Consider the following 26,181-nt stretch of genomic DNA (forward strand, 5'->3'; position numbering starts at 1 on the left):
CTGGGGACGTTTCGTGGTAAGCACAGGGTCCTGTCACTGACCATTCACAAAGCCTGAGCACCGCCTTCTCTCTGGGCCCTGCAGCAATTCGAGCAGCAGTGGTAAAAGACCATGTCACTGCACAGCAGCCCTGGCCCTCTGGCTGCGCCAGCTCCACGTGGGGCCACACCGCACCCTGATGTGGCGGAGAACAGGACCCACATTGGGAGGACAATGCCCAGGGAGAGTAAAGTCAGCCACACCTGTCACAGGTGAGCCAGAGAAGGAGCCCCAGGGCACAGGAGCAGTCAGGGGACACCCCCTGCTCCTCTGCCTACTAAGCCGCCATGTGTCACCAGGCCATGCCGTGGTGACAGTCTGGTGATTGCTGTGAGGCTCCTGTGCTGAGCTGGCACCAGGCTCTCGGGAAGAGGCGTCCCCACAGAGCAGCCCCTAGCCCACCTTCTCTCTTCAGAGCTGGGAGCCCCACCCTGCCCCGTGGCCTAGAGGTCGTGGAGCAGAGGCAGGCAGTAAAATTTCAACTTTATTTGGCCAATGTGTTCGAATCCAATCTTGTGGTAGAAACGCCTGCAGAGCCGCTGACAGCCGACTGGGTCAGGCATCCCTGGCTGTTCCCCAGCCTGGAAGCAGAGGGTCCTGGCTCTGGGCGGGGCAGGCCCCGGGCACCCTGGCGTCGGAGCAGCCGGGAGCCGGCGCTGGGAGGGAGCTGTGGCAGCGCGGCCGGTGCCCACGGCCCCCGTCACGGTGGGGCCCCAGTGACACAGACCTGAAGTCCCCGTTTACCAGGAGCTCAAGAGCTACGCGTGGTCACGGCAGCTCTGGCACAGGTGAGGGGACGTGTCCATCCCGGCTCGGTCCCTCTCCACGCAGGGGACATCCATCTCCAGGGTGACCCAGCCAAGGTGGGAGAGACACCCCAACATCCCAAAAAGTCTAAAATCCCAAGGTGGCATGTTTCTGAAGTGATGGGATAACAAGCCTAACAGGGAGGCGACATGCCAGAGTGAGATTCCAAACCATTCTAGCGAGCGCTCGGGACGGGCTGGGTACAAAAAAGTACATTGCAATAAAAAAAGGCCCGAGACGAGCTGGCCTGGGGAGCAGTCCCTTTCCAGAACCTCAAAAGCGGAAGGAAGAGACGGGCTTAAATTTACACGTGTTAGGGTGAAGTGTTGCTTCAGAAAGTTCCCTGCATTTCCGAGTGGGGCTCCGTCCTCCCGGGTGGGCGCGGGCCAGGGCCGAGCTGCTGGGGTTGCAGCGCCGAGGGGCGTGTCACGGGCCCGGGCTGGCTGCCACGTCACAGTTCGTCTTTCACAGCTTTGTGATCATCGTCTTCCTCCAGGTCAGGCTCCTCTGCTTCCTCCAGATCCTCCAGATCCTGGGGTGCAGGGAGAAAGGGAGTCCATGGAAGGTGAAGGCCCATCTGCCCATGCCTTGCCCACCAGGGACATGGCCCGTGGGGAGCCCGGGGTCCCCGCCCCAGCATGGTGACTCAGCGCGGGCCCCCGGTGTGCAGCGTCAAGCCCCAGCCCTCAGGGTTAGTGGGTCCAGTGGCTGCAGCAGCACGAGCCCCCGCGTTCCCCCGTCCCAGTCGCACCAGCTGGCAGCTGCTGGCTCCCTCGCTCACTTCCCGGCTTCCAGGGGGGCCCTGCTGGACTGAACAGACCATGGCCTCCGCTCTCAACACGAATGTCCTGCTCGTCACCAGCCCCATCCCCGCCACACCCTCTTGGCCTGGGAACAATTCTGATAGCCCCTCAGGTCCCCAGAGCTAACCACGACTGAGCAGGCACGTCGGGCAATGGGCCAGGGGAGGACATCAGAGTCCAGCAGGGAATCACGTGGTACGAGGGAGAACACTTGGGAGCAAAACCAGCACTTCAGACCCTTCCAAAGCCCCCCGTGCGGGAGGACTGCCCACCCCGGCAGCCGGCACCACACTTACGTCGTCCCCTGCCCCGTCCTGCCCGCCGCTCTCCAGGAACTTCTTAAAGCCCTCCAGCGTCCGCTCCCCGTTGTAGTCGATGACCTGTGGGGAACAGGGATGAGAAGCAGACCCCGGCAGCACCGTGCCCCCTGCAGAGAGCTGGGGCCTCAGGGCGGGTCCCGCGCCCCGCACCCCCTGCCCGCCCCAGTGCCCCGCGCACCGTTCTGTCAGCACCGGCGGGGAAGAACTTGAGCGTGGGGAAGCTGTGCACTTTGACGGCCTCCACCTCGTTGGCCGTTGAGTCCATCTTGGCGATGATGATGTTCTCATGGTCCTTGTATGTCTCCCCCAGCTTGTCCCAAATGGGAGCCAACTGCTTGCAGTGACCACACCACGGGGCGTCTGAAAGGAAGCGGCCCTGAGTCCTGCAGGCCAGGCAGGTGCCCCAGCCCCGCCCCCCGCCCTGCAGTCCACAAACCCAGGGCGAGGCTTCGCTTACAGAATTCCACAAACACGTTCTTCTTCTCGTCAAAAGCAACCTCTTCGAAGTTCTTCCCAACCAGCACTTTCACCGGCTGCTTGTCCCAGTCTTCGGGCAGCTCCTGGCTCATCAGGTGAGGCTGGGGGGAGGGCAGGGTCAGGGATACGGCAGCCCCGACCCCCGCCTCCTGGGCCCAGGGCTGCCCTCAGCTGACCACACCCACGGAGCCCCCTGCGGGCCACGCCCTGGAGACCAGGGCTCCCCCGTGCTCCCCATACACTGGGACAGCAACGGCCATTCTGCAGCCGCACTAGGAAATGAGAGGCGGGGGCGGGCCAGCCCCGCCCGGGCACCTTGATCTTGCCCTCCAGGAAGCGGCGGCAGAAATCCGCGATCTTCTCCGCCGTCAGCTCGTCCGACTCGGGCTTGTACTTGGTCATCTCCTCCTCCAGGGTGATGAGGCGCACGGCAGGGCACTCCTCCTTCCTGAGGCCGAAGAACTCGAGGATGCGCTGGTTGTCGGCATGGTCGCTGTCGATGAATATGAACAGGATCTTGGGGGAGAAAAGGGACGCTGAGAACCGCACCAGGCAGCCAGCACAGCCTCACCCGCAGCCGGACCACCCCAGGGAAGCACTGGTCTGGGCTCAGCTGACCATCCCCGAGGGCCCAGACCCCTGGGATAGGGTGTGCCCAGAGCAGGGGAGGCCCCCGCCCCGCCCTTGACCTTGGGGAGGACCCACACCTTGCCCTTGAAGCCCTCCGCTGCTTTCTTGAAGTTGCTCAGTTTGCTGTCATAGCCAGACACACTCTTGGGCAGGAACAGCAGAATGTGAGTCTTGATTTCACCTCCAAAAATCTTCGGGGCCGTCTGTGAATACACATGGGTTACCAGGTCTCAGCCACAAGCTAAGCCGTGGGCACAACCTACAGTCTCAATGGCCCCGCCACTGCCAGACGCCTAGGGGACTTGGGGATGATGAAAGCGGGGTCCCTGGGCACCCCCCAGCCGCAGGCCCAGCAGGAGCCACACCTGCTCGGTGAACTCGATGACCAGCGGCAGCTGGTTGTGCTTGATGAAGTCCAGCAGCCTCTCTTTGGTGAGCTCCCCCTCGAAGTCGTTCCGGCCCTCATCAAACTGTGGACAGAGAGAGCGCCCTGATCATCAGGTGAGGCCTGCAGTGCCAGATCCCCCGCCACGGGCCCCACGCCCTGGTGCCGGCCAGGGAGCCTCCCTCCTGCCCAAGTTCCTACAGCCACACCCCTGGGGGCGGCGGCAACTTCAAGGCACCCAGGTGTCAGCTGCCCCCTTCCGCTCCCCAAGGAGGCAGGACGTGTGATGCAGCTGCCAGAGGCGCACCTGGAGAGCCCCGCGGGCGTCCCTTTAGGCCGACGTGAAGGGACCAGCAGACACCTAAGACACCACTCTTAGCATGAAAATGTCCGGGAAAAATGAACGCTCGTAAAGATGCTATTTTTTATAACATGTAACAGGTATATCGTTGCTTTTTTTAGAACACATTAAGTTTATTAAGTCTTTAAAAATTTCTCAGTTCTAATCTGTAACAACAAAAAACAACAACTACATTCCATTTAAACAGAACCTTTCTGGGACCGCCATTCAAGTCCTGGGGCCACGAACGGGGGCGCCGCCTGACACAGGTGTGTCCTGGCCTGAGCAGCTCTGGTGGCAGCTCAGGTGGCCCTCCATGCCACCCCTCCACTCTCACGTGACTTGGAGAGAAGCAACGGGCCTTTCCTTCCTGCTCAATTCTCTTTGCACATCTTCCTCACGAGTTCCAGAACGCAGGGACCACGTCCCGCCCTGCCCCACAGACCACACCACGGTCCAGGCGCCCGGGTCCCAGGCAGGGTCCCAGTCCGGCTCCCCACTGGCTGCGGCTGAAGGCGCCAGCGTGGCGGGTACGACGGGCAGAAAGCCCGGCCACAAGTGCACGGGGAGAGAACGAGAAGCTGGCTGCAGCTGTCAGCGGGCCGGCCCCGCGCCCAGTCAGAGGCAAGTGGCCCGTCTGCGCCCCTCTGCCCTCTGGGCAGCGCGCACTGTCTCTAGTCGCACGCTGGGCTGTCGCTCTCTTGAGCCACAATTTTCTCGGTAAATGTTGCCACATTACACTGTGTTCGCCATCTACTTTGGCAAATAGTAGACAGACAGCCATCACCCAGCGGGGCCGGCCTGCCACACCGCAGACAAAAGCACAGAAAGGCTGGACCTGCAGGCGGTGGCAAGCCTGGCCCCAGACCCCTCCTTACACCCCAGCTTCGGCAAATGAAAAGGAAATCAGAGTAAATGTCAGAACAAAGACACAGAACGTTCAGCTCTCTGGCCCATGGTCCAAGCCCTGTGACAGTGATGCTGGTCCCACTGCGTCCCTGTCATCCTGGCTGGCTCAGTCAGGCTGCCCCACGTGCACACAAAGACCCGGCTCACTGTGAGGAACTGGGGTAAACAGCCTGAAGGCAGGGGAGCACATGAAGGCTGAGAAAGACAGGGGTGACAGCTGAGGAAGCAGGGGCCACAGAAACCCGAGGGCCTCTGGGTCTCGTCCCCACGTGCGGCTCCACGCCAGACCGTGGACGCGGCCGGGCCCTGCCTGCATGGATACAGTGGTCGCTGGCGCCAGGCGTTTCGCAGAACAAGAAAGTGGTCGTTCTCAGCTTCAAGGACACACGATCGCCCAAGCCCTCGATTCTGTGAAACAGGCGCCCTGGACGTCACGGGGGACAGGAGAAAACGGTGTGGACTGGCCTTCAAGCCTCAGACAACCTCTCTCACCCTAAATACACGCCAGGACGCAACTCAGGACTCGCTCATTAACACCCACCCCACCTCATCCAACACCCGGCAGTTTCTCCTAATCAGACGTTAATTATAACTTCCCAGTAAGGCTGCGACGACAACAAACTGATCGGTTCCGCGCCCTTTGGGGGCCATCGCGAGGGTTCCACCCAGGAAAGACAGTGTGTGTGACAACCTGCACGCTGCCCCGCAAGGGCCTGCAGAACGACCCAGCCCGGAAACGCAGGAAGGAAGCCGCCTGGGCCCCGGCAGCGCCCCACAGTCCTGCGGGAGTTCTGGCCCCCGTCGGAGCCCAAGGCCAGCACCCCGCTCACACTGCACCCTAACCACCTGGACACAAGTGCTGCCGCCGCCCCTGACAACATGTGTCCTGCCCCCAGCTCCTGTCAGCATACTCTCCTCCTCCACTCCACACATACTTTTCATCCCCCGACCCAGGGAGCCCTGTTCCAAAAGCTGCCCACCCCGTCCCACGGTCTGCTGGCTGAAACAAAAGGCAAAGGTTCCCCCCAACCCCTGGCCAGGTAGCTCAGTTGGATAGAGCGTGGTCCCAATACACCAAGGCTCTGGGTTAAATCCCTGGTCAGGGGACGTACAAGAATCGACCCACAAATGCGTAAAGAAGGGGAGCACTGAACTAAAGGCAGTCCCCTCGCTGCGGCGGTAACATGCTGCACGGATCCTGCCGTGTCCTAGCGACAGCGCAACGTGGCTAAGACGCGAGCAGCCCATTTACAAAGAGGAGGGACCCCAGGCCCCGGGAGCTCCTAGCCTCTGTCTGGGATGAAGAAAAGTCTCAGAACTAGAAACAACGCCGCACCACACACGGTGTAACTGAGGCCTCAGAGCTCCTTAGAAATGGTTACTATGTCTCCCTGCGGCTGTTCTTCCCCTCCAAGATCATGCTCCAGAGCAACCCCGCCCTCGCGGTACACAGCCCCCGCCGTCACAGGAGCTGCACCAAGGGCTGAAGGGCACTGTCGGAGTGGCACTTACGGCCTGACGTTGCACAATGGGCCCTGATAACAGCCAGGCTGGCGGTCCAGTGCCCCTGGGCAAGGTCCTCAAGGAAGTTCGGCAACAGGAGGGTGACACCAGCCACAGCCCAGCACCCCAGCCATCCCAGGCAGAGCTGCCCAGCCCAAGGCCACGCACCTTCTTAAAGAGGACGACCCCGTCCTTGGCCAGCTGGTACTTGGAAAACACATCCTTGTTGGACGTGATCCCGAAGGGTATGTCATCGATGGCCTCTGCTGCCAGCAGGAACTGCTTGGCAGAGTCCGACTCCACATCCTAGAAGGAGAACCAGAGGTGGCGGCACCCTGACACCAAGGATCCCCACCCAGGCCAGCAGCGGGGCAGACCGGTGCCTGGCCGCAGGGCCCCGTCCTCTGAGGACACGGGTAAGGAGACCCGAGATGAACCCCAACGTCTCTACCTTGAAGAAGCCGATGACCGTCACCTCGCTGGACTCCACCAAAGCCTCTGCAGCAGCCCCGTCCGACAGCGTGGTGGCCGCGGGGCCCGTGCGCTTCTTCAGCCAGTTCACAATGTCATCAGCCTCTCTACCAGCTGCACCCAAACACATGCAGGGTCCGCTTGAAACTGGGCCCACCCCTGTCCATCCTCACCTGAGCGCGCCACCAGGACCTGGGCAAGGCAGCCGCTCGCCCCAGAAAAGGCTCCTTGTCCACACGCCCGTGAGAATTCAGGGCTCCGCAGGCTTTTCTGTGCGTGCGAGGCTGCGGCTGTGTTTAAAAAGCAGGGGGTACACCTGGCTCATAGGATCACAGACCATTTCTCTTTAATTCCCCCGTATTTTCTAAGTTTCCCTTGGCATTTGCGTTCACTAACACACGGATGCTCTCCCTTGGCTTTGTTGCAATTAGATGGGCCAGAATTGTGTCTACAAGTCAGCCCGACGCCTGTTCCCCCCTGGCTTCTCTGGCGGCAGAGCACCTGGGCCCACCACAGTCCCTGGGTGCCACCCAGAGCAGAGGATGGAAAGGACAATGGCTGTTCCTCCCGAGCCAGGGTGGCCACCTGGGTTGCCGAGCCTCACATTTAAAGCAAGATTCTGCTGCCCCGACTGGTGCCGTTCAGTTTTGTTGGGCTTCATCCCGCAAACCAAAAGGTTACCAGTTCAATTTCCAATCAGGACACAGGCCTGGGCTGCAGGTTCTGTCCCAGGTCGGGGCGCACATGAGAAACAACCGATTGATATTTTTCTCTCACATGGGTCTCTCTTTCCCTCTCTTTCTCCCTCCCTTCTCCACCCTAAAAATAAATACATAAAATCTTTAAAAAAATAAATAAAGCCAAATCAGCAGTCATAGGTGGGACTAGGAGTAGCCTCATCCATGAAACCCACGGGTTAATGACAGAGTCAGGGTAACTCTGGACAAGGCACCTCCTATTCCAAAAGCGAACACAAATAAAAACGGGACTAACAAGCCTTGGCCGGGGGGCTCAGTAGGTTAGAGCGTCGTCCTGGGCACCAGAGGTTACGGGTTTGATCCCGACTCGGGGTGCGTACAGAAGGCAAATGATCGACGTTTCTCTCTCTCTCTCTCCCTTCACCTCTAAAATCAATAAGCACATCCTTGGGTGACGATAAAAACAAAACACAGCGGAACCAATGACCAGCAGCCCAGTGCGCCCAGAGCTGCTGACGTCAGAATTAACAAGCCAGGCTGCTTCAGAGATTTCTGACAGCCGAGCCACAGAACCGGTTCTAGACAAAAGGTTCTCCTGCTGTCCCAGGTGCCTGGGTGACACAGGAGCCCAGCCCCATGCAAGCAGCCTAGGTGAGTAGGCAGCAGCGGGGGCTGGGGCCGGCGGAGCCAGGCTTGAGAGTTCTGCCCAGCAGCTGTGAGCTGTCAGCCCCAGCCGCTTCCCGTGGAGCCCCCAGCGCTTGGCTTAGTGGCCAGCACAGCTGATGGCGATGCTGCCCTCGGTGGCCCGGCCTCCCCTCTTGGCCTGTTAGCCACCCCCAGGATGTCCAGGACGAGAGCCTTCCTCGGAGGCCGAACTAGAACTCGTCCAAGGACAGGTTCCCCTCCACGTTTCTGAAACGGGCTCCCACCCCGCAGGTACCTCCCAGGACCCGCAGACAAGCCCCGCTCTACGCGGTCGCAGGGCAGAGCCGCGGTCACACCTGTGTACTCTCTGGGGGAGGCTGTGTCCCCGTTCTTGAAAAACTTGATGGTGGGGTAGCCGCGGACGCCATACTGCTGGGCCAGGTCGGACTCCTCCGTCGCGTCTACCTTGGCCAGTCGGATCTCCGAGCCTTCGGCCTTCAGTTTCCCAGCTGCTTTGGCGTACTCGGGGGCCAGAGCTTTGCAGTGGCCACACCAGGGGGCATCTGAAAGGCAAGCAAGACGCTAGAAGGCTCCGGCCCAGCTCCCTGCCTCCTTCTCCTTGGGCACTTCCCACCCTGAACGCCTTATCTGCTCGGCGAGATAACCCCTCTCAACGGACACGGCTGAGCTGATAGCTTAGTGCTCTTGGGTAATACGGGGACAGAGGCCACGAGTGACACGCCAACCCCGCTTCCCGCTCTGCTTTGTCACCGTTCGGCCCAGGAAGAAAGACTCCTTAACGACCCGCGGCTTCTTATTACCTGCGCGCTGGGCCGCCCCGTCCCTACGTCCCTCTGGGGAAGCTGAGGGCCAAGACGTGAGGACTCGTCTCTGCTGCGGGGCTCCTGACACCGCGGGGCGGGGCGGCCTCGGCCCACGAACACCGGCTGCGGGGGCTGCAGGCCGGCCCGCGTGTGTTTGCAGCCGTCCCCCCCGTGGACCCTGTTCCTCTCAGACTAACAGGGACCCTGCCAAGTGGGTGCCAGACACGAAGGCAGCCGTGGCTCTCAGCCCGCGCCGCCCTAGGACCCTGCTCGGCAGGACGGACGTCCCCAGCGACACTGACAGCGGGGCTGGGGGCTGCCTGGCCAGGAGGAGCCCCCGGAGGAATTGGGACAGAACGGTGACCACCCTGAGGACCCCGGCCCCCTCGGTCGCCCCTCTGCGCCCGCGCCCCCAGCCCTCCGCGCCCGGGAGCTCCGGGCGCCCCGCCGTCCTGTCCCCACCCCGCGGCGGCGGCGGCGGGGGCGAGGCCCGGGCAGCACTCACAGAACTCCACCAGCAGGTACTTGTGGGCCGCCAGCGCCTCCTCGAAGTTGCCCTTGTTCAGCACCAGGACGTGGTCCTCCTCCTCGGGGTCAGCGCCCGCGCGGGCCACCGCGGCCAGGGCCAGGACGAGCAGAGAGCGGCGCAGCATGTCGGTAGCTGGCGCGGCGCTTCGGTTGGCGCCGCCGGACAGGGAGGCCACGAGAGCGCGCGCCACCCGCCTCGCTCTTATAAGGCCGGCCACGGCGCGCGTGCCCGCCCGCCCCCGCCACCGATTGGCCGGCGGGTTCCGGGGCCCGCCTCCGCCGCGCTCGGAGTGGACATCCAGGCTGCCTCCGGCCCGGATTCGGAAGAGCGACAGGGGACGCCTTCGCCCTCGCCCGGAATTGGCCGAGGAGCTCGCGCTCGCGCTCTAACCCAGCCTCTCATTGGCTCCGGGCGGAGAACTTTCTTCCCTCGACTTGTGACTGGTGGCCCTCCGCAACACTTCCCGGGTTCTGGAATGGCTGCCATCTTCGAAGGCCCGGGCTCTGCGGCTCCTGATTGGCTAGGAGATGCGCGCACCCAGCGTGAGCCTTCGTCGAACGTGGCAGTGGGCGGAGAACCCCGCCGAGGGGCGGAGCTGCGCCTGGGCCTCGAAACCCCTCGTGTTGCATTCTTACTGGACCGCGTCTCTTCGACTGGCACCGCCCTCCGGCTCAGCGGGCCGGGAGCTGGGCTGACGTAACTTCCGGCGCGCGTGAAGCTCGTGAGGCCCCTGTCTTCGGGGTTCTGGGCTGGGGCCCGGCCTGCGGCCCACGGGCTTCGGCGGGCCTGGGCGCTCCCACGGCGGCTGGTGGGACGGGGTGGCCCGCAGGAGCCTGCGCGGGGCGAGGCGGAGGAAGCGGAGGTTGGGCGCGTCCTCCTAAAGGCCCACGTTGCGCAAGGGCTGGGGCTGCCCCCGGACCCGGCGGACTCGTCGGCGTCGGCCCTGGCGAAAGGCCCCACGCAGCCCCCTCTAGACCCGCGCGGTGGGACGGGTGGTCGTCACCGCCCCCAAGGCTGCGGGCCCCTCGGTGTGGGACGGACCCCGAGTGGAACACACAGCAGACAGACAGTACGGGAAAGGAGCGCACGATATTCCCTTAATAATCTTCATATTGACATGTTGCAACACTCAAAGTCTTTCTAACGTGGCTCCTCGGAAACTTAACACGTAGCTCGGGTCTTACTCCTGCCGAACGGTGGGCTCTGGGGGGCCCAGCTCCCCCTCGCTCGCCGCCTGGGCCGCCCCTCCCCCACTCCTTTCTTCTCCGGGAAGCTTTCCCCTCTATTCGTAGTCCCTCCTTTGTGAACCGCCGCCGTCACTGATTTTAAGACTCATCATCAACTTAGTAGCTCGTCAGGAGACGGGAAGACACTCCCACACTCGATGTACACGTCGGCTGCTGTCCTGACTGCAGAAACGGGGACAGGGAGACGTGCTTCCGTGCTGGGGAGAATTTGCCGGGGTTAATACACTGACTGCTCTTGAAGGCATGTGGGTTCATCTCTCCTACGCGGGGCCCCTTCCACTAGAAGACCCGCTCCTGAAGGTCACGGCCAGGTCCCCTGTGCGCCTCCCCCGCTTCCTATAGAGCAAGGGTCAGCCAGAGGTGGGCGCACCTGCTGGGACACCTGTCTGCTTCCAGGGGTGACTTGACAGGAGCTGGAGCTTGCCGCATGGAGAGGCTGCGAGCATGTGCCTCCCCAGCTGCCCGCCTCCAGCCCAGCTCAGTGGGGCACCGTCCCCTCTTCCCTCTGGGCACAGAGGGCATTGCCTCGTCTGCTGCCCCAACTCCCAACGTTTTTGTAATTGCCCTGACCCTGTTTCACAGGCCGCACGTTGGGACCTGGGACGAGGGACATTTGTGCCATGCCTAGACTTCACTTCAAAGGCACTCATGAAGTCAGTTTCGATTCCGAAGTATTGGGGCTTGAGTTTGTTCAGCTGATGGGGACAGAGTGGAGGAATTTTGACACCATGACATGGTTTGGAGGCAGTGTAGCCCCGGAGCAACAGTGAAGGACTTAGAAGAAGACAGGTGAAATAGAACCAGAGGCCTGGAACAAGGGACAGACTGACAGTGACCAGAGGGGAGGGGGAGGGGAGGGTCTAGTCAGGGAACTAGTATGAATGACCCATGGACACGAACAACGGTGCGGACTGACTGTGGGAGAGGGGACAGGGTGGGTGGGGCGGGGTAGAGCAATAGGAAAAATGGGACAGCTGTAATAGAGCAATTAATTAAAAATTGAAATTAAAAATTTTTTTAAAAAAAGGAAAATCTTTGGGAACAAGGGGGAGAGAAGACCAGATGAAGACCCAACCAGCCGGCTGTGGTTGAGACTCACTCTGGCCAAGTCTGGGCCTCCCTGGCCAGAGCCAAGGACACAGCTTCCTGCAGGTGACAGTGAGGACAGGGCTGCTGTTCTGCGGCTCAGGTGGCCACAGCCTAATCACGGTCCTGTGAAAACCAGGGCCGGACCAGGGCTCTGGCTTGGATGGGTCACAGTATTTTGACACCTTCTCAAGGCACCTCTTCGCATCTTGAATTGGCCTCGCACACCAACCATGCTGGAGAAGCCAAGTGGGGTTCTCAGAAAGCTGAAGGGGCCCTGTGGGGGAGGCCTGAGATCAGTCTCTGGTCGGCCAGTAGCTGGGTGAAGGAGCTGCAGGGCTGCATCAGCCCCCACGACACAGCCAGGTTCTCCACCGAACACCTCTGCAGGCCTCAGCCCTCGGGGCGGAAGGGCTGGAGTCCCCCCACCCCCCCATGCCCAGGCCCTGTGCTGGAGTTGCCCTTCGGGGTTGGGGCTGGGGCTGGGGCTGCATTGTCTCTGGACTGTACAGCTGCGTCAGGATGTCCTCTAGGCGTCTCTTATGCCCAGAGAAGGTGCCTATTAAACACTGGCTGATCTCGAGTGAATCTGTGTTTTGATGAATAACTACCTCAAAAATGGTCCTCAGAATAAAACAGCGCCCTTCCCACCTGCAGTTGGGTTGGAGGTATTGAGGGGTGAACAGCAGGCTAGTGGGCACCCAGGAAGTGCTCGCCTGGCTGCTGAAGGTCCCTCCTGACTGCAGGTTCTCTGCTGAGCAGCCGTGGGCATGGGGGCCGTGCCGTGACAAGCTCGGCCTAGGGAGAGTGGCCCCAGAGGATGGACATGGGCCTCAACTGCAGAGTGGACAGTGCTGGGCATGGGCAAGATTCTCTTAAGTCACAGTAACTGGTGTCTTGGTGGTCACATCAAGGGCCCTGATCTGGTGACTGATGGCAACCCCCTTAGAGAAAGAAGGGTTCAGCTGGGGGTGAATGAGGAGGTGGGAGTTTGGGAGGTGAGGTGGGCAGAGGGAGGGGACCACAGGCCCTGGCACACGGGTGGGGAAGCCAGGCCCAGGAGCACCAGGTTGGGCAGGGGTTCAGGGTGCAACCAGGAAGATCACGTTAGACTTGGGACCCGAGAGACACGTCATGCAGGTTCTATAGGGGCCACCTCATGTTACCCTTCACCAGGGGAGGAGCCAGAACAAAGTCCCGGTGGTTGGCAGTGTGCCTGTACAACTTGGCACTCGGGGTCTGAGTTCACATGTCTAATTAAAGCTGGAAAAGACCCAAGGATGAAAATGGGCCTTTTGGCCCGAGGGAGCCTCATAGGCCCTCACCCAATACACTGAACTACCAGCCGTGCAGGCTGCCGCTAGGGAGGCCACTGACCCAGACCGTGGCTCCCCGGAGGCAGGGATGGGCTGCACGGGTGGCCGCGTCTGACTTGGTGGGACAGGGCTGCACTGTGCAGTCTCACTGCCTCCCCCACTGGAGCCCATCCTTAGGGCTCGGGCAGGCGGTTTTGGGACAGGCCAGGCTGGGTCCTTACCCCTGTGGAATTGAGAGCCCAAGGCCCCGGCTGCTTTCTGGGGCTGCTCTCAGCACTGTCTGGACCAGCAGCTGTGGGAAGCGCCCTTTTGACACGTCGTCCAGTACAGAGCCCAGCCCCGAAGGTCCTGCAGGGGTCCTGGGGAGGAGGTTGGAGGTGGCCAGCCCTGTGGGAGCCGCCCTGGCACCGGCATGTGGCCCCTGACCGGTGGAACAAGAGGGCATCTCCTAGCCCGCCCAGCTGGCAGGGCTCACCTGCTGATAAGCGCTGGGAAGAGCAGCAGGCCCGGTGGGTGTGGCCAGGGCAGGACTCTAGGGTGGCAGTGTTGCGCCCCCTGCCTGCGGGACAGAACCACTTTTCTAACTGGCCCCGACCACAGAGGGCAGATTTCAAAACCCGTCCGTCCAGCAGAAAGGGTTCTGGAACTGGTCCTCGGCCTGGAGCTTGGGTGTCCTGCCCGCCCTCTCCCATCCCTGGGCTGCCGAGGGCATCACCATTACTGGGTACCCTTGGGGGTGGGCTCACTGGAGACAGTACCCTCCCTGCCACCTGAGGTCCCACAGCCCCTGCGGGTCAGAGGAGCAGGCAGTCACACGTACCTGGCCTCCATGCAGCTGCCACCCCCTCATCCCACCTTTGGACCCCTGGCCCTGCCCCCCAGCCTCAGGCTCGCCTACAGCCTGGGGTCATTCCTGGGACTGGTCACCCCTTTGGTTCCCATGTATTGCTTCTTGGGGAGCTTTGCCTCCAGTGAAGTCTTTCCTCTCTCTGGGGTTGGGGATTTCCTGAGGCCAATGGCGGCCACAGTTGGGGTCAGGGGCTTGAAGGACAACCGTCAGCTGGACTCTGACCTGGCCAGGGCCTGGCCGTGCACCCTGCCCCCAACCTGGTCCTGGTGGAAGTTTCCAGATCTGAACCACTCATAGGGCACTTTGGGTCAAGTGGGCCTAAGCAGGGCTCGAAATACTTCAATCAGGGCAGGGCACTGGCAGCCACACCTGGCCCCTGGGGACAGCGCAGGAATTGCACCCCCCCCTTCCCCACCCAGACACAAGCAGCCGACACCTTGGCTCCTTCGGGGTGTTTATTTCCCGGTCAGAAGAAAAGCAGGGACAGGTGCCTGTGCATTCCAGCCCGGGCCTGACCTGGGAGGGGAGGCACAGGGGACAGCTTGGACTGCGCACGCTTGGTCCCACAGTCGTCCTGGTGGGGTTGGGGAGGGCCTGCCTCGGATGGTGGCTCGGAGCCTGGGGCAGAGGCGGCAGGCCGTGGGCCCAGAGGACAGCATGTATGGAGGCAATAAATACTGACAGGCCACGCACCCTCTCCAGGCCAGTGGGCCCGGGTGGGGCAAGTAAGGCTCGGCCGCCGGCTCTGTCCGCCAAGGGCTCTGTGGGGACCGTGGGCTCCAGGTCTTGGGTGCTGCCCGCTGGGACAGAGAAAGCAAAGGCGTAAGGACACCCAGACTCTCAGATGGGACTGGAGGCCACTCGAGTTTTGGCAATTTGGCTCCCCCAAGCCCCTGGAGCTGTGCCCACAGCCCTGGCTGGGGAGGGGAGGGGGAAGGGCTGGCCCGGCCCTGGCTGGCCGGGAACAGCAGCAGCACATCCCCTACCTCCCCGGCCACAGGGACTGTGGGAGGGGTGGCGGGGACCGGGTGCGGCCACATGCTCATGCAGACACAGGGTTAGAGGTGAGTGACGCCCCCACAGCACACGTTCCACATGTTAAGGCATCATGGTTAGACGGTTACAGACAGCAGTGAACGAACTGACCGGGGAGGAGCAAAAGCTAGAGGATGGCCGGCCCCCACAAGGCCCTGCACGTGCCCCCGCCTGCACCCTGGAGGGGGAGACAGAGCCACCGAAAAGGCCCAGGGGACCCGGACGCCCCACTCTCCTGGGGAAGCCAGGATCACCAGTCGGGTGAGGGCAAGTGGGGGACCCTGGAGGAGCCCGGGGCAGGGGGAGGCCTGGGCTGCAGCCCCCACCCCACAGCACAGGCGGAAGCAGCAGTGACACTAACTATCCAGGAGGCAGGGCTGGGGGCTGGGCAGGAGGCAGACGGGACATGGCAGCGTGGGCAGGGCCCTGTCATCACTTTGGCATGAGGTCGGGGCCGGGCTGGGGTGGGGTGGAGTGGGGCGTGCACATCCCTCCATCCGTCCGCCCGGCCCACCTCCCGGGCCAGGCTCAGTCCTTCCAATCCTTTTTGATGTTAAGGTTCCACTCCCAGGAGAGATGGTCCGTTTTGTCGTCGTCTGTGAAGCGGGACTTGATGTTGTAGCTGCCTCGAGCCAGCATGCCCTTGGGCGCCTCCTCCATGGGGGTCAGGAACTCGTACTCCTCGGCCCGGGGCCCATAGCTCCCCACCATGTAGTCCGTCTTGTCAACTGCAGCGCCAGGGGGCGGGGTGGGGTGGGTGGGGACCGCGGTCCATGAGCAGAGCAGGCCTTTCCTCTCTCCCTCCCAACCCCCGCCCCCTGGGTGGGCCCCTGCACTCTGCCCCTCCCGCAGGCCAGCCAAGGGAGGGCCGGGGCCCTCACTCACTCTTGACGCCTTTCCGGTATGTGTGTTGTATGTACTTCATGCCAGACACGATCTCTCGGTTCACCTGCACGGAGGGACCCCGGGCGGGGCTCAGCGGGGCTCTCTGGCCACGGCCTCTCCCGGGCCCTCCCAGTGCCCCTGCCTTACCCGGAAAGAGATCTTTATCCGATACTCCACACCCTCCTTCAGCACAAAGGACTGCTTCTTGAAGGCCTCCAGGTCACCTGTGTTTGGGAGAACATTGCACCAGGAGGCCTCACCGGGAGCCGCTTCCTGGCTGCCACGGCCCCTTCCACTACGCCCACCCTGACCCAGGCCCCTCCCACACCAGAGCCTGAGCCTTCCAAGACCCCTTGGCTGCACTTCTGGTGGTGCCCACGAGAGGGCGTCCGCTCTCCAGAAACTGTTTTTAGGGGAACTAACACGGAGGCAGCGAGGGCCAGGGACCTAGAGGTGCCACCCACCTGTCAGGTCCAGCTCCAGGGGGCCTGGGGCGCTGCTACACACCAGGGTCAGGCGGGTCACAGTGACATTGGGGATGTTGGGGTCTGCGGAGAGACAGAAGGTTAGAGTTCAACCCCTGGGGCCTCCCACCTCAAGTACGCAACTTGCTGCCACCAACAGGGACTCAGAAGGGTGACGGGGTCCCTCCTGGCGCCCCGCCAGCCCACTCACCGGCAGACACGGCCACTCGGCCCAGCAGGGCCTCCTTGTACTTGCGCAGACTCTCGTCGTCCTTGTCCAGCTCCTGGATCTCCTGGATGCTCTTCTGGGCCGGGGGCTTGTAGTTGACCGAGTGCTCGTCCTCCTCGTTCTCGGCTGCAATCTGCGCCAGCTGCTCAGCTGTGGGCTCCTGCTCCGCCATGCTCACCTCTCGCTGGGCTGGGACACCTGTGGGAGCGGTGCACTGTGGCAGCCTGCAGGAACCCTAGGGTCCCCCTCCCCCACCCACCCCCTGGCAGGCCCTGCAGCCGAGAAGGGCAGGCTGCCATTGAAGGGGCCCCTGTAGGCCGGGCCCCCTATCTGTGCCCAAGGGAAGGGGCCCCTTCCAGAGCAGGAGGGCAGCTGCAGTCAGAACTTGTCAAAGAGCCCAACCCAGGCTTCTGAGGCCCACGGGGGCCTCACTAAGGATGTTCCCAAGAAGTAAATGGGACCACCCCAGCCTGTTCCTCGAAGACCAGGCACGCCTCCCCTCCCGCAGGGAGGAGGCCGGCGGGGCCCCTGGTGGAAGCACCTCAAGTTCTGCTGCTCTTTCTAAGCTGCCCAGCCCCTCACCCCCAAGGACGCCTCCTGCTGGAACAGGGAGCTTCCCCCTGGCCAGGAATGCCTCTTGGACCCTGTCCTAGCCGGGGAAGCAAGGCCTCTATGCAAGACACAAGTAAGGGGGCCCGTGTGAGTCCACAGGTGGGTCCCAAAAGGGCATGGGAGCCCACGGTGTCTGCCCAGGTTCCAACTGGCTGGCAGGGTTTGTGACCTGGAGTTGGGAACTGCTGCCGCCGCTGGGTGTTCCCAGGACCCTCTTTGTGGACGCTGGTGCGGGAGCACCTCGAGCTGCGTAAGACCGAGGGTTCCCCTCCCGCCCCCGCAAAAAACCCCAAGGGAGAATCTGAAGCCCTCAAATCCGTCGGCCTGGGCAAGTCGGGTCAGGACCCAGCAGACCGCGGGCCGCCGGCTGCTACGAGAATGTAACCAACGCCTTTTCCCCAGCCGGGCAGCCCGGACCTGGCCGCGCTACCAGATCCCACAAAAGGCCGCCGGGCAGCCCCAAGGAGCGGGCCGGCCGCTCTTCCCGGCCTCCCGGCCGCTTCCTCCGGAATTCCTCTGGAAGGCTCACGCCCTAACGCCGCCAAGTGCGGCCGCAGGCTGCAGGCTCCTACGAGCGCGAACCCGCGGCCCCGCACTTCCGGAAGGCCCCGCAATCTGGGCCGGGCGCGGCGCGGGGCGGGGTGGCGCGGGGAACCCGGGAACGGCCCGAGGCCGGGTGCGCCTTCCCCAAGGGAGGGGCGTCGGGCCTGGTCGCCGTCCGCGAACGCCGGCGGGCCGTGGCGCCGCGGGGCACGAGCGGCGGCCAAAAGGACGCTGCATCGAGCCGGGCCCAGACCTGCGCCCCCCGCCCGCACGTGGAACACCCTGCGCCCGGGGACCCGCCCTGCGCTCGGGCCGCCGCCCGCTGTCACCGCCGCCCCCACCCCCGCCTCCGCCGGGCTCGGACCCCCGGCGGGAGGAGCAGACAGAGGTTGGGCCCTCGCCCCGCCTCCCCACCCCGCCGCCGCCGCCGCCGCCGCCCCTGGCGCTCACCGGAGGCTCGACTACACCGCGCTCGCGCTCTCCCTCCCGCACGAAATGACGAACGTCCGCGCCCCGCCCGCGCGCGCCCTGCCGGCCTCTTCCGGGGTCACGCGACTTCCGCTCGCTCCGGGCGGGGCGGCAGAGGGCGCATGCGCGGCCGCCATCTTGCGGGGCTTACCTCGCGGGCGCGTCCCCGCGTCCGGGTCGCCTGCGAGCGCCGGCCCTTGGGGGACGTCGGCGCCCTTTGGCGGGACACCCCCTGGCCGCGGCGTCCCCACGGCTCAGCCCGCGGTTGGGGCGGGGCAGTCACGGTCTTGCGTGCGCCCCACCTGGGCGTCGTGGCGTTGCGGCGAGGTGCCGTCGCCCGGTGCAGCTCGCGGCCCACGTGCGGGGACGAGCGGCTCGCGCGCTCGGCCGTGTGCACTCGAGGCCAGCGCGGTGAGCGACGGCCGCCCACCGCTGCCGCCGCCGGGTAGCGCTCCTGTAAGTCCGCAGGACGTCCCGCCGAGTCCGCACTGACCACCCGCTGGACGCCCGCGGCTCCCGCCTGTGAAGCCCCGGGGCCGGCCGGGGCCTCTGCCGGGCCTTGTCAGCCGTCCACCGAGCCAGGAGGCTGGGGCTCGAAATAAGTGGCAAAGGTTTACTCAAGAGGCTCGGGGGTGCCAGCCGCAGACACGGTCGGGCCCCGCCCGGCGCGACCCCTAGCCGGAGGAAGAGCTGAGGGTGCTCACCGACAGGAGCGCGTCCGGGGGAGGACCGGCCCTGCGCCCCGCCTCTGGGCTGGGGGCTCTGAGCGCGCGCGGCGTCCCGATGGTGGGTGCCTTGGGGTCGGACGCGCCCCGAGGAGGTTCGCAGGTTCAGTTAAGTGACAGCCGGTGCTCGCGCTCGGCCCTTTCGCTCTGCTGGACGCGGCAGACTGTGTGTCGGCGCGGCCATGGCGAGCCGCTCCGGCGTTCCTCGCGCGTAGTTCGGAGGGTAGCTCTCCGCCGCGTGCCGTCCCCCCACCCCCGCGCCGGCCCCCAGCGGTCCCCTCCTGCAGAGGCTGGCCTCCGCCCTGGCGCAGGACGTCCCCTGCCAGGCCGAACCGGCGTGCCTGGGCCCAGCACACTCGGCCGCCCCGCGGGGAGCACCCCGCCGGGAGCCGTCACAGGGGATCCCTGCTCCTCGGGACTCGGGAAGCTGGCGGCACAGACGACGAGGCTGCCTCCGGGCCCCTCACCAGACCTCAGTGTCTCCATGTGTGCGCTCCGGCCGTGCCCCGGGGCCAGACAGTTGCCCACGCACCGAATAGAAACGCTCTGTGGCGCCGGGAGCGGCGTCGCGGAACATGGTTCGCCGAGCACCAGGCGGTGCGGGGATCCCGAAGTCCCCACAGCCCTTGGTCTGCGGTTGGGGAGGGGACACAGTACAGCTTCTAAGGTACCTCCCGTATCTGCGGGGTGTTGGTGGCCAGGCCCTGTGACAGGTGGACGGTGCTGCTTAACACGCGGGGCCCGCCGGCGACGAGGGGAGCGCCGCAGGAAGGAGGCGCTGCCGTCTGAAAGGATGAAGCGGCCCCGCCGTCCGCCGAGAGCAGCAGCCCGCGGACGGAGCGCGTTGGGGGAGCCGGGCGGGGCGGCGGGCCGTCGGGGCGGCGGGCCGTCGCGGCCCCGGGAGAAGGAAGCACAGCCCCGCGGTCTGCAGCGCGCGCCGGCGGGCGGCCTGGGCGGGCAGGAAGGCAGGCCCGACGGTGCCGCGGACCCCGGAGCCGCCCGGGACCCCGCCTTGCAGAGCGGACTCTGGGCCCTCGGAACTCGGGGCACACGGCGAGGACGCTCCCTTAGGCCGTGCGCCCTTCCTGGGCCTCGCCGTGACCCACGTAACGCGGCCCGTGCTTTTCCGGACGGCGCGCCCCAGATCCTGCCGAGAGGGCCGCTTCTGGGCGCGGTTTTGGCTCCTAGCCTCTTGAGGGGCCAGGGAGGTGCTGGGCCCCGCGGGCGCACAGGGCTCTGAGCAGGAGGGCCCCCGGGCCGGCCGGGATGTTGTAAAGAAAGACGTTTTCCTCAACACTGACCGTGGCGCCCTCCACGGAGGCGCCACGCGGCCCGGCCCCGCTTTGCTTGGTAACAAACAACCTGACCCGAACCGCCCTGCCCAAACCCCAGCCTGGCACCCTCCTCCCTATGGGGTCCGGGATCCTACATGCTCCACCGTGGGGGAGGAGCGCCCCACCTCCACCCCTGGACGACGTGAAAATGACTAAGGCCTCCTTAAAGACCCTTCAGTTCCACAAAGGTGGGGCCTTCTCTCCGGTGCCCACTGTCTGGTAGGGAACCCAGGGCACAGGTAAGTCACCACACCCACCGTGAATGGGAGAGCATTTGGGGGGATGGAACCATGCAAAATTCTGCTGACCTGTTATCTTCCGGAAATACCTCAATTTTTAAGGCATATTTGTGGATGTTCTGCAGTTGAGAGTCACACTGTCAGCTTTAGGTGCAGGAAGTGCAGTTGGCCAGCAGCAGTGCACTCTAACGGGGGCTCAGCAGGTGGCCTCTGAGGCCTGCGATCCCGTAAACCGTCCTGCGTGGTGAGGCATGGCTCCAGGGCAAGTCTGCTCGGAGGTGACCCAAGTGCCTTAAAAAACCCAAACTCTACAATAGAAAATTTTAAACACCTGTGTCACTAGGAATCTATCCCTGTGTAAAAATGAGCCCTGGAGTTTAGCCGCTTAAAACCACCACCATGCCCTGGCCGGTGTGGCTAACGTGGTTGGAGTGTCACCCTGTAACCCGAAAGGTTAACTCACACAACTCAGGAAAGCCCTTTACTTGCAATCACTGGTTTATTGTGGCCGACACAACTCAGGAACAGCCAGAGGCAAGAAGCGCACAGGTTGGGGGGAGGGTTGCAGAGCTCCCAGCACGCTGTGTGTGTGTGTGCACTGACCGGCAACCTCCTCAAACCCACCGTCCCGGGGCTCTTACCGAGGCTCATCAAAAGGCAGCGTGGACTAAATCACCCGTCACTGGAAATGAGCTCCGCCTGCAGCCCCTACCCCCTTCCCAGAGCCCCGGGGAAAGACGAATGTGCCCAGTGTTTGGTGACCAGAAGCCATCCTGACACTATCCAGGGGCCGCCCAGGCATCTCGTCACCATACCTGCAGTTACGGTTAAAGGGACCTATTAGGAAGAGCAAGATGCTCCTGCCTGGGCTTTAGGTGCTCTGGGCCAGGACCAGGGACAGAAACCAAGTCTGCATTATTACACCAGCCACTGTGCTTGTGGCTCTTGGGCAAGCAGAGGAAACCCGGCAGCAGGAGGCTGAAAACCTCAGCCACACTTCCGGTTTGTCCGGCACATCCTTCGTTGTGGGGTGGGCGCTCCTGATCCCCCATGTCTCAGGCTGGGTGCCCAGGGGCACCTGTCAGAAGCGCCCTGGGCTCCAGACCTCAAGAGGACCCACCCCCACAGCCCATCAACCTCTCACCAGGGGTTCCAGAGGACACTGAAGATTGTTGTCAACAGGCATGATTTCTTTTTTAGAGATTTCATGTATTTACTTTCAGCGAGAGAGGGAGAGGGAGAGAAACATTGATCTGTTGCCTCTCACACGCCCCCAACTGGAAACCCAGCCTGGAACCCAGGCAGGTGGCCTGACTGGGAATTGAACCAGCGGCCTTTTGGTTAGCAGGCTGGCACTCAATCCACTGAGCTACCCCAGCTGTTCTTGAGAGCCCAGTATTTATTATTACTTGATTCTAATCCATCAAGCCTAGTAACCAGCAGAACGCGATGGTCTCGGCCCCAGCTGCTGCAGCGTGGACCATACCAAATGCCGCACCCACGGCATTATCCACGAGGCCGCCGCCACGGCCCCGTTGCCTTGAGGCTGGGAGCCGTCTTCGAGCTCTGCTCCCTCAGTGAGGTAAGTTTGCCAGTCTTCTGGAACATCTGTCCCTCAAGGGCACCAGCTGCCCCAAAAGCCCAACAAGAACCACAGCGACCCTGGCTCTTCACAGGTCACATCGCCCTCATCTCTCCAGCCCACAGGTGGGAGGATTTCAGCCAAGAGGTTCCCGGAACACTTTCCTTTCCGGGCCCCCGCGCAGGCCTGCACGCAGAGGAACCTTCCCCGCCTCACGCAAAGGCTGGACCCCGCAAATACCAGCCCGAGGATTCTGCTGCCAACAGCACTGGCTCCGTGGCCATCCGTCAGCAGGAGGGGCCCCTCATGAAGGCAGGGGTAACTGTGGGGGCCGCCTCTGTTGCTGTACCCGTGTTCTGTAAAGGTGGCATTTGGTATGGCCCGCACTGCAGCCGCTGGTTGGCCGCTGCTTTGAAGGCCACTCATCACCTTCCTGCATTCTTCCCCGGCCCTGTCACCAAAGGCACCTGGGCCCACAGTGGGGCTGCGTTTCCCAAGCCAGTGTGCCTGCCTGCGCAGGGCGATCACCTCCACATTCTCCTCCCAGCCTGCTCTCCTCCATCCTTCGCTCAGGCCGGATCGTTCCACCGGCTCCCTTGTGCATCTAGCCCTCCCTCAAGCGTTGGAGCTTGGAGCAGTTCGTCAGGGAGAGCAGAGGATGCGTGTTTCAAACGCCTGCGGTGGGTGGGGTCCGCAGCGCCCCTGCTGGGGTCTTTGAGGCTCCAGATGTCCTGAAGTGTCATTGTGAAATCTTGAATGGGACTAGTATGCTCACATTCACTTTTTATATACATGCTAATGACAATCAATTAATGTGCTAAAATATTTTATAATTTGTTTCTACACCCTGTATAGAGAACAAAAAATGAACTCTGTCCTAACTTAGTCTAAACGGTCACAGACTGGTTGGTGTACCTAAAATTAATGGATTATCTTCTGGCTTTATTTTCACATTAAAATCTTTAAGGATGCATTCTTTACTGCCACTTCCCCTGAATAGTCAGTTGGTCCCCGGGTCACTCGTTAATAACAACAGCTGATGAACGTACCTCATGAAGCCATCTATAATTCCACAACAGGTAATACCTGTAAGTCACAAATGATGATAAAACAGCAGGGGACGTGGGGAAGCCACAAGGCAGATGAAGCGGAAGGATGGGCACAGCTACACAGCAGGGGTCAGAAAGAGGGGCAAGGGCTCGGGAAGCACCCTGGGGACCGGCCCTTACCAGGCACTCAGGGGGCCTGCCTTGCCCCCAGATCTTGGCGGCTGAATCCCAGTCTCCGTGAGAAGAGCTGGAGGACAGGCAAGCCTGCAGCCCCTCAAGGTGCCAGGCAGTCGGAAGTGCTTTAGAACGGACATGGCACTACCGAAGGGCACAGAGGGACTGTCACACGCGCCCATGGTCGAAGTTGGAACAGTGTGAACAGCAAAGTTTACAGATCATGACTCAGAATCGCATCAAGAGCCGTGAGTTCTTGCTGATACAAGTAACCCCGCAGAGGAGGGCAGGGACTGCGCTCCTTAGTAAGAACTATGATTACTGTTGAAGGGCCGAGGGGCGCGGAAAGGCTCCCCATGAAACCACTGCACCGTGGGGTGTGAAAACTCACGGGCAACACTGAGAGACAGGTATTCCCTTAGCTCTGAAGGTCCGCCCCCAAGGTACACACGTATGGATTACGAAGGGGTGGGTGTCCGCCCTTCAGCAGAGAAAACTGGCAGCTCCCTCTGGACTATGGGAGCATGGTCCCACCACCAGGAGTGACAGACTGTCACCGTGGGCTCCACAGGACGCGCCGAGCGGCCACACCCCACCTGCAGTGTCCCTGCTGGGAAGACAGACCCTGGTCTAATCGTGAAGTCAAGACAACGCCTGATGGCATTGACCTTCCTGTGACTTGGTGCCCTTTTCCATGTGGACCAAGAGCCTCACAACCCCGGCGAATGGGACACTCGCTAAGGCTCGAGGGAGGCCTGTGGTTTGGAAAATGGCATTGTATGAGCCTGAACGTCTGATGTGTAAGAGGATGTCCGTTTTTAAAGAGACACACGTGGGAAGACTTAGGGGTCAAGTGGCACCATGCTGCATTCACCCTCCTTCAGGCCAGAAAACACAGAACAGGCCCGGGGGGGGGGGGGGGAGTGTGCCGGGATGCTGTGTCCCAGGCTCACCTCTGCTCTGTAAGTGTGAACGCCAGCTCACAGAATTCAGGTAACCAGTACAGGCTGACATTCTGAGGAATACGGGCGGATGCGAGCTGTATCAGTTTCAGGAAGATCTTAACATTTCTTTCTTTTCTTTGGTGATAAAGGGAAGGAGTCTTTCTTCAAAAGCTGCACAATTTTGGAATAACAACTTTCCACATGAATCAGTCACTTAAGCCTATCAATGAAGGCTAAACTCTTAACACCTGGGTTCGCCTAGCTTTCCCCCTGTTAGTTTCTATAGGGTTAGTTTACAGACTAACAGAGAAGGAAAACTCTGACTCCAAAAAACCTCCGCTGCCTTGCGGCATACCTCTTCAGGGGAAAGGCTAAGGGAGTAAACCCCAACAGAAAATCCGGAGCCGGAGTCCCGAAGGCGGTTTGACGTTGTAGTCAACACCGGCAACTCCTGCGGCGCACCTGAAGCCAAGCTGTATTGACTCCGTCTTTCCCTTGGATCCTTCAGCTGCGAAGAGAGGGGGGGTCTGCTGCATGGGCAACAGCAGACCCTCCATATCACCCTGCCCAGGCTCTGTAGCTTCAGCTTCACTGGAGAGGACACTCCAGCGTCATCGCAAGATGTCGATTCAACACGGGAGGAGACAGATACCGTGTCACTCCCGAGTTGGACTGCACAGCCATTCTCGGCGGTGCAGATAGACTCTTAAGAAGCTACACCATCGTCTCTCGAGACGGACGGCTGCCAATGGAATGGAGTTTACAGACTAAAACAAGGAAAGCCCTGGCTGGTGTGGCTCAGTGGATGGAGTGCTGGCCTGCAAACCAAAGGGTCGCCAGTTTGATTCCCAGTCAGGGCACAGGCCTGGGTTTCTAGCCAGGTCCCCAGTTGGGAGCATGCGAGAGGCAACAAACTGATGTTTCTCTCCCTCTCTTTCTCCCTCCCTTTTCCTCTCTCTGAAAATAAATGAATTCCTAAAACAAACAAACAAAAAACCCAGAAGATACAAAAACTACACAACTTTGGAAGAAGGGCAGGCTTCTGCCTCAGAGTTCTTCTCCCCTGCAAACACCCAAATAGACCCACCCTTTGCCAGGTCAGCCCGACCTTGGGCTGCGCCCAGAGTCCCTTCCCACAAAACACGGCCTGGGAAACGCAGGCGGCTGCGGCGCCGTCACCCGGGCACCCCGGGGGAAGAAGAGCTTGAGAGCCAGAGCTTGCCAGATCTTAACGTTTCTGAGAATTTCTATAGTTAAATAATACAAGGCGATGTGGAGGGAGGTGATTTTCCGTAAGCGCAGACAGCCAAACTTGGGGCGCAGGTCAGGGCTGTGACATCTGGCTGCTCCTCAGAAAGTCGGACTTGGAGTGGCCCTGTGACCCAGCAATTCTGCCCTCCTCTCAGAGAACGAAAAGCTCACGCCCACCTGAAACGCATGAACAATGCTCGCAGCCACCTTATTCTAACAGCCAACATGAACCAACCCTGATGCCCAGCAGCGGATGTGTGGAGGACCCCAAGGGACACATCTCACACAAGCGTCGGCCAGAAAAGGGACAGGATGAGCCTTAAAATCGTCTCCTGAACTTACAGAAGCCACACACAAAGGCCGTGCTGCAGACAATTCCGTTGTCGGAAATGTTGGAACGGGAAAGCCAGAGGCAGAGAGTGAGTGACCAGGGCCTGTGGGGAGTGGGGGTGGGGGGCAAGGACTGCTGGGGGCTGTCTGGCATGGTGAGAAGGTTCTGGAAGGTGAATGTGGTGCTGGGTGCGACACCATGAATTCGGTCAAGTCTCCGAGCTGCGCACTAAAGGGTAACTGTTACCCGCACGTCACTTCTATCTCATCAAAGCCCTTGTTTAAAAAAACAGGAGTTTCATCTGGCTGGTGCTGTTTGCATCACCTGCCTTCTGCGTCCACCAAACATTCCTTTTCCAATGAAAACAACCTGTTTCTTAAAGCGAGTCCCTCCCACTCCGCTTGTCATTGACATGATGCTACAGAGGCCCACTTCCC

The 26,181-nt window shown here is 62.0% G+C and overlaps 2 protein-coding genes and 1 long non-coding RNA gene across 5 annotated transcripts; 1 reads left to right on the forward strand and 2 right to left on the reverse strand.

Moving 5' to 3' along the window:
- Positions 1 to 510: 510 nt before the first annotated feature.
- Positions 511 to 9,564, reverse strand: P4HB (prolyl 4-hydroxylase subunit beta). 2 transcript variants are annotated; one of them, XM_090291401.1, is made up of 12 exons: positions 9,357 to 9,564; positions 8,384 to 8,590; positions 6,665 to 6,798; positions 6,382 to 6,519; positions 3,442 to 3,546; positions 3,154 to 3,279; positions 2,762 to 2,962; positions 2,427 to 2,547; positions 2,148 to 2,329; positions 1,946 to 2,029; positions 1,598 to 1,656; positions 1,317 to 1,378 (listed from the first exon to the last, which is right to left on the reverse strand). In XM_090291401.1, the coding sequence occupies exons 1-11, from the start codon at positions 9,502 to 9,504 to the stop codon at positions 1,624 to 1,626; spliced, it is 1,479 nt and encodes a 492-aa protein (XP_090147527.1). In that variant the 5' UTR covers positions 9,505 to 9,564; the 3' UTR covers positions 1,317 to 1,378; positions 1,598 to 1,623. The 2 variants fall into 2 exon arrangements, with proteins under 2 accessions (XP_090147526.1, XP_090147527.1); XM_090291400.1 differs by lacking the exon at positions 1,598 to 1,656 and having other exon boundaries at positions 511 to 1,378.
- A 5,819-nt stretch (positions 9,565 to 15,383) lies between these two features.
- Positions 15,384 to 18,155, reverse strand: ARHGDIA (Rho GDP dissociation inhibitor alpha). Of its 2 annotated transcripts, none has more exons than XM_090291659.1 (6): positions 18,098 to 18,155; positions 16,475 to 16,690; positions 16,264 to 16,347; positions 15,947 to 16,023; positions 15,800 to 15,863; positions 15,384 to 15,642 (listed from the first exon to the last, which is right to left on the reverse strand). In XM_090291659.1, exons 2-6 carry the CDS (start codon positions 16,662 to 16,664, stop codon positions 15,443 to 15,445), a joined length of 615 nt encoding a protein of 204 aa, XP_090147785.1. In that variant the 5' UTR covers positions 16,665 to 16,690; positions 18,098 to 18,155; the 3' UTR covers positions 15,384 to 15,442. The 2 variants fall into 2 exon arrangements, with proteins under 2 accessions (XP_090147785.1, XP_090147786.1); XM_090291660.1 differs by lacking the exon at positions 18,098 to 18,155 and adding an exon at positions 17,522 to 17,608.
- A 1,565-nt stretch (positions 18,156 to 19,720) lies between these two features.
- Positions 19,721 to 22,968, forward strand: LOC149999090 (uncharacterized). The gene is made up of 2 exons (XR_016514287.1): positions 19,721 to 20,413; positions 21,842 to 22,968. It is a non-coding gene; the product is annotated as an uncharacterized LOC149999090 (long non-coding RNA).
- The last annotated feature ends 3,213 nt before the right edge of the window (positions 22,969 to 26,181 follow it).

The sequence above is a fragment of the Furipterus horrens genome, unplaced genomic scaffold, assembly GCF_987537825.1.
Source record: "Furipterus horrens unplaced genomic scaffold, mFurHor1.1.pri manual_scaffold_11, whole genome shotgun sequence".
Taxonomy (NCBI): Eukaryota; Metazoa; Chordata; class Mammalia; order Chiroptera; family Furipteridae; genus Furipterus; species Furipterus horrens.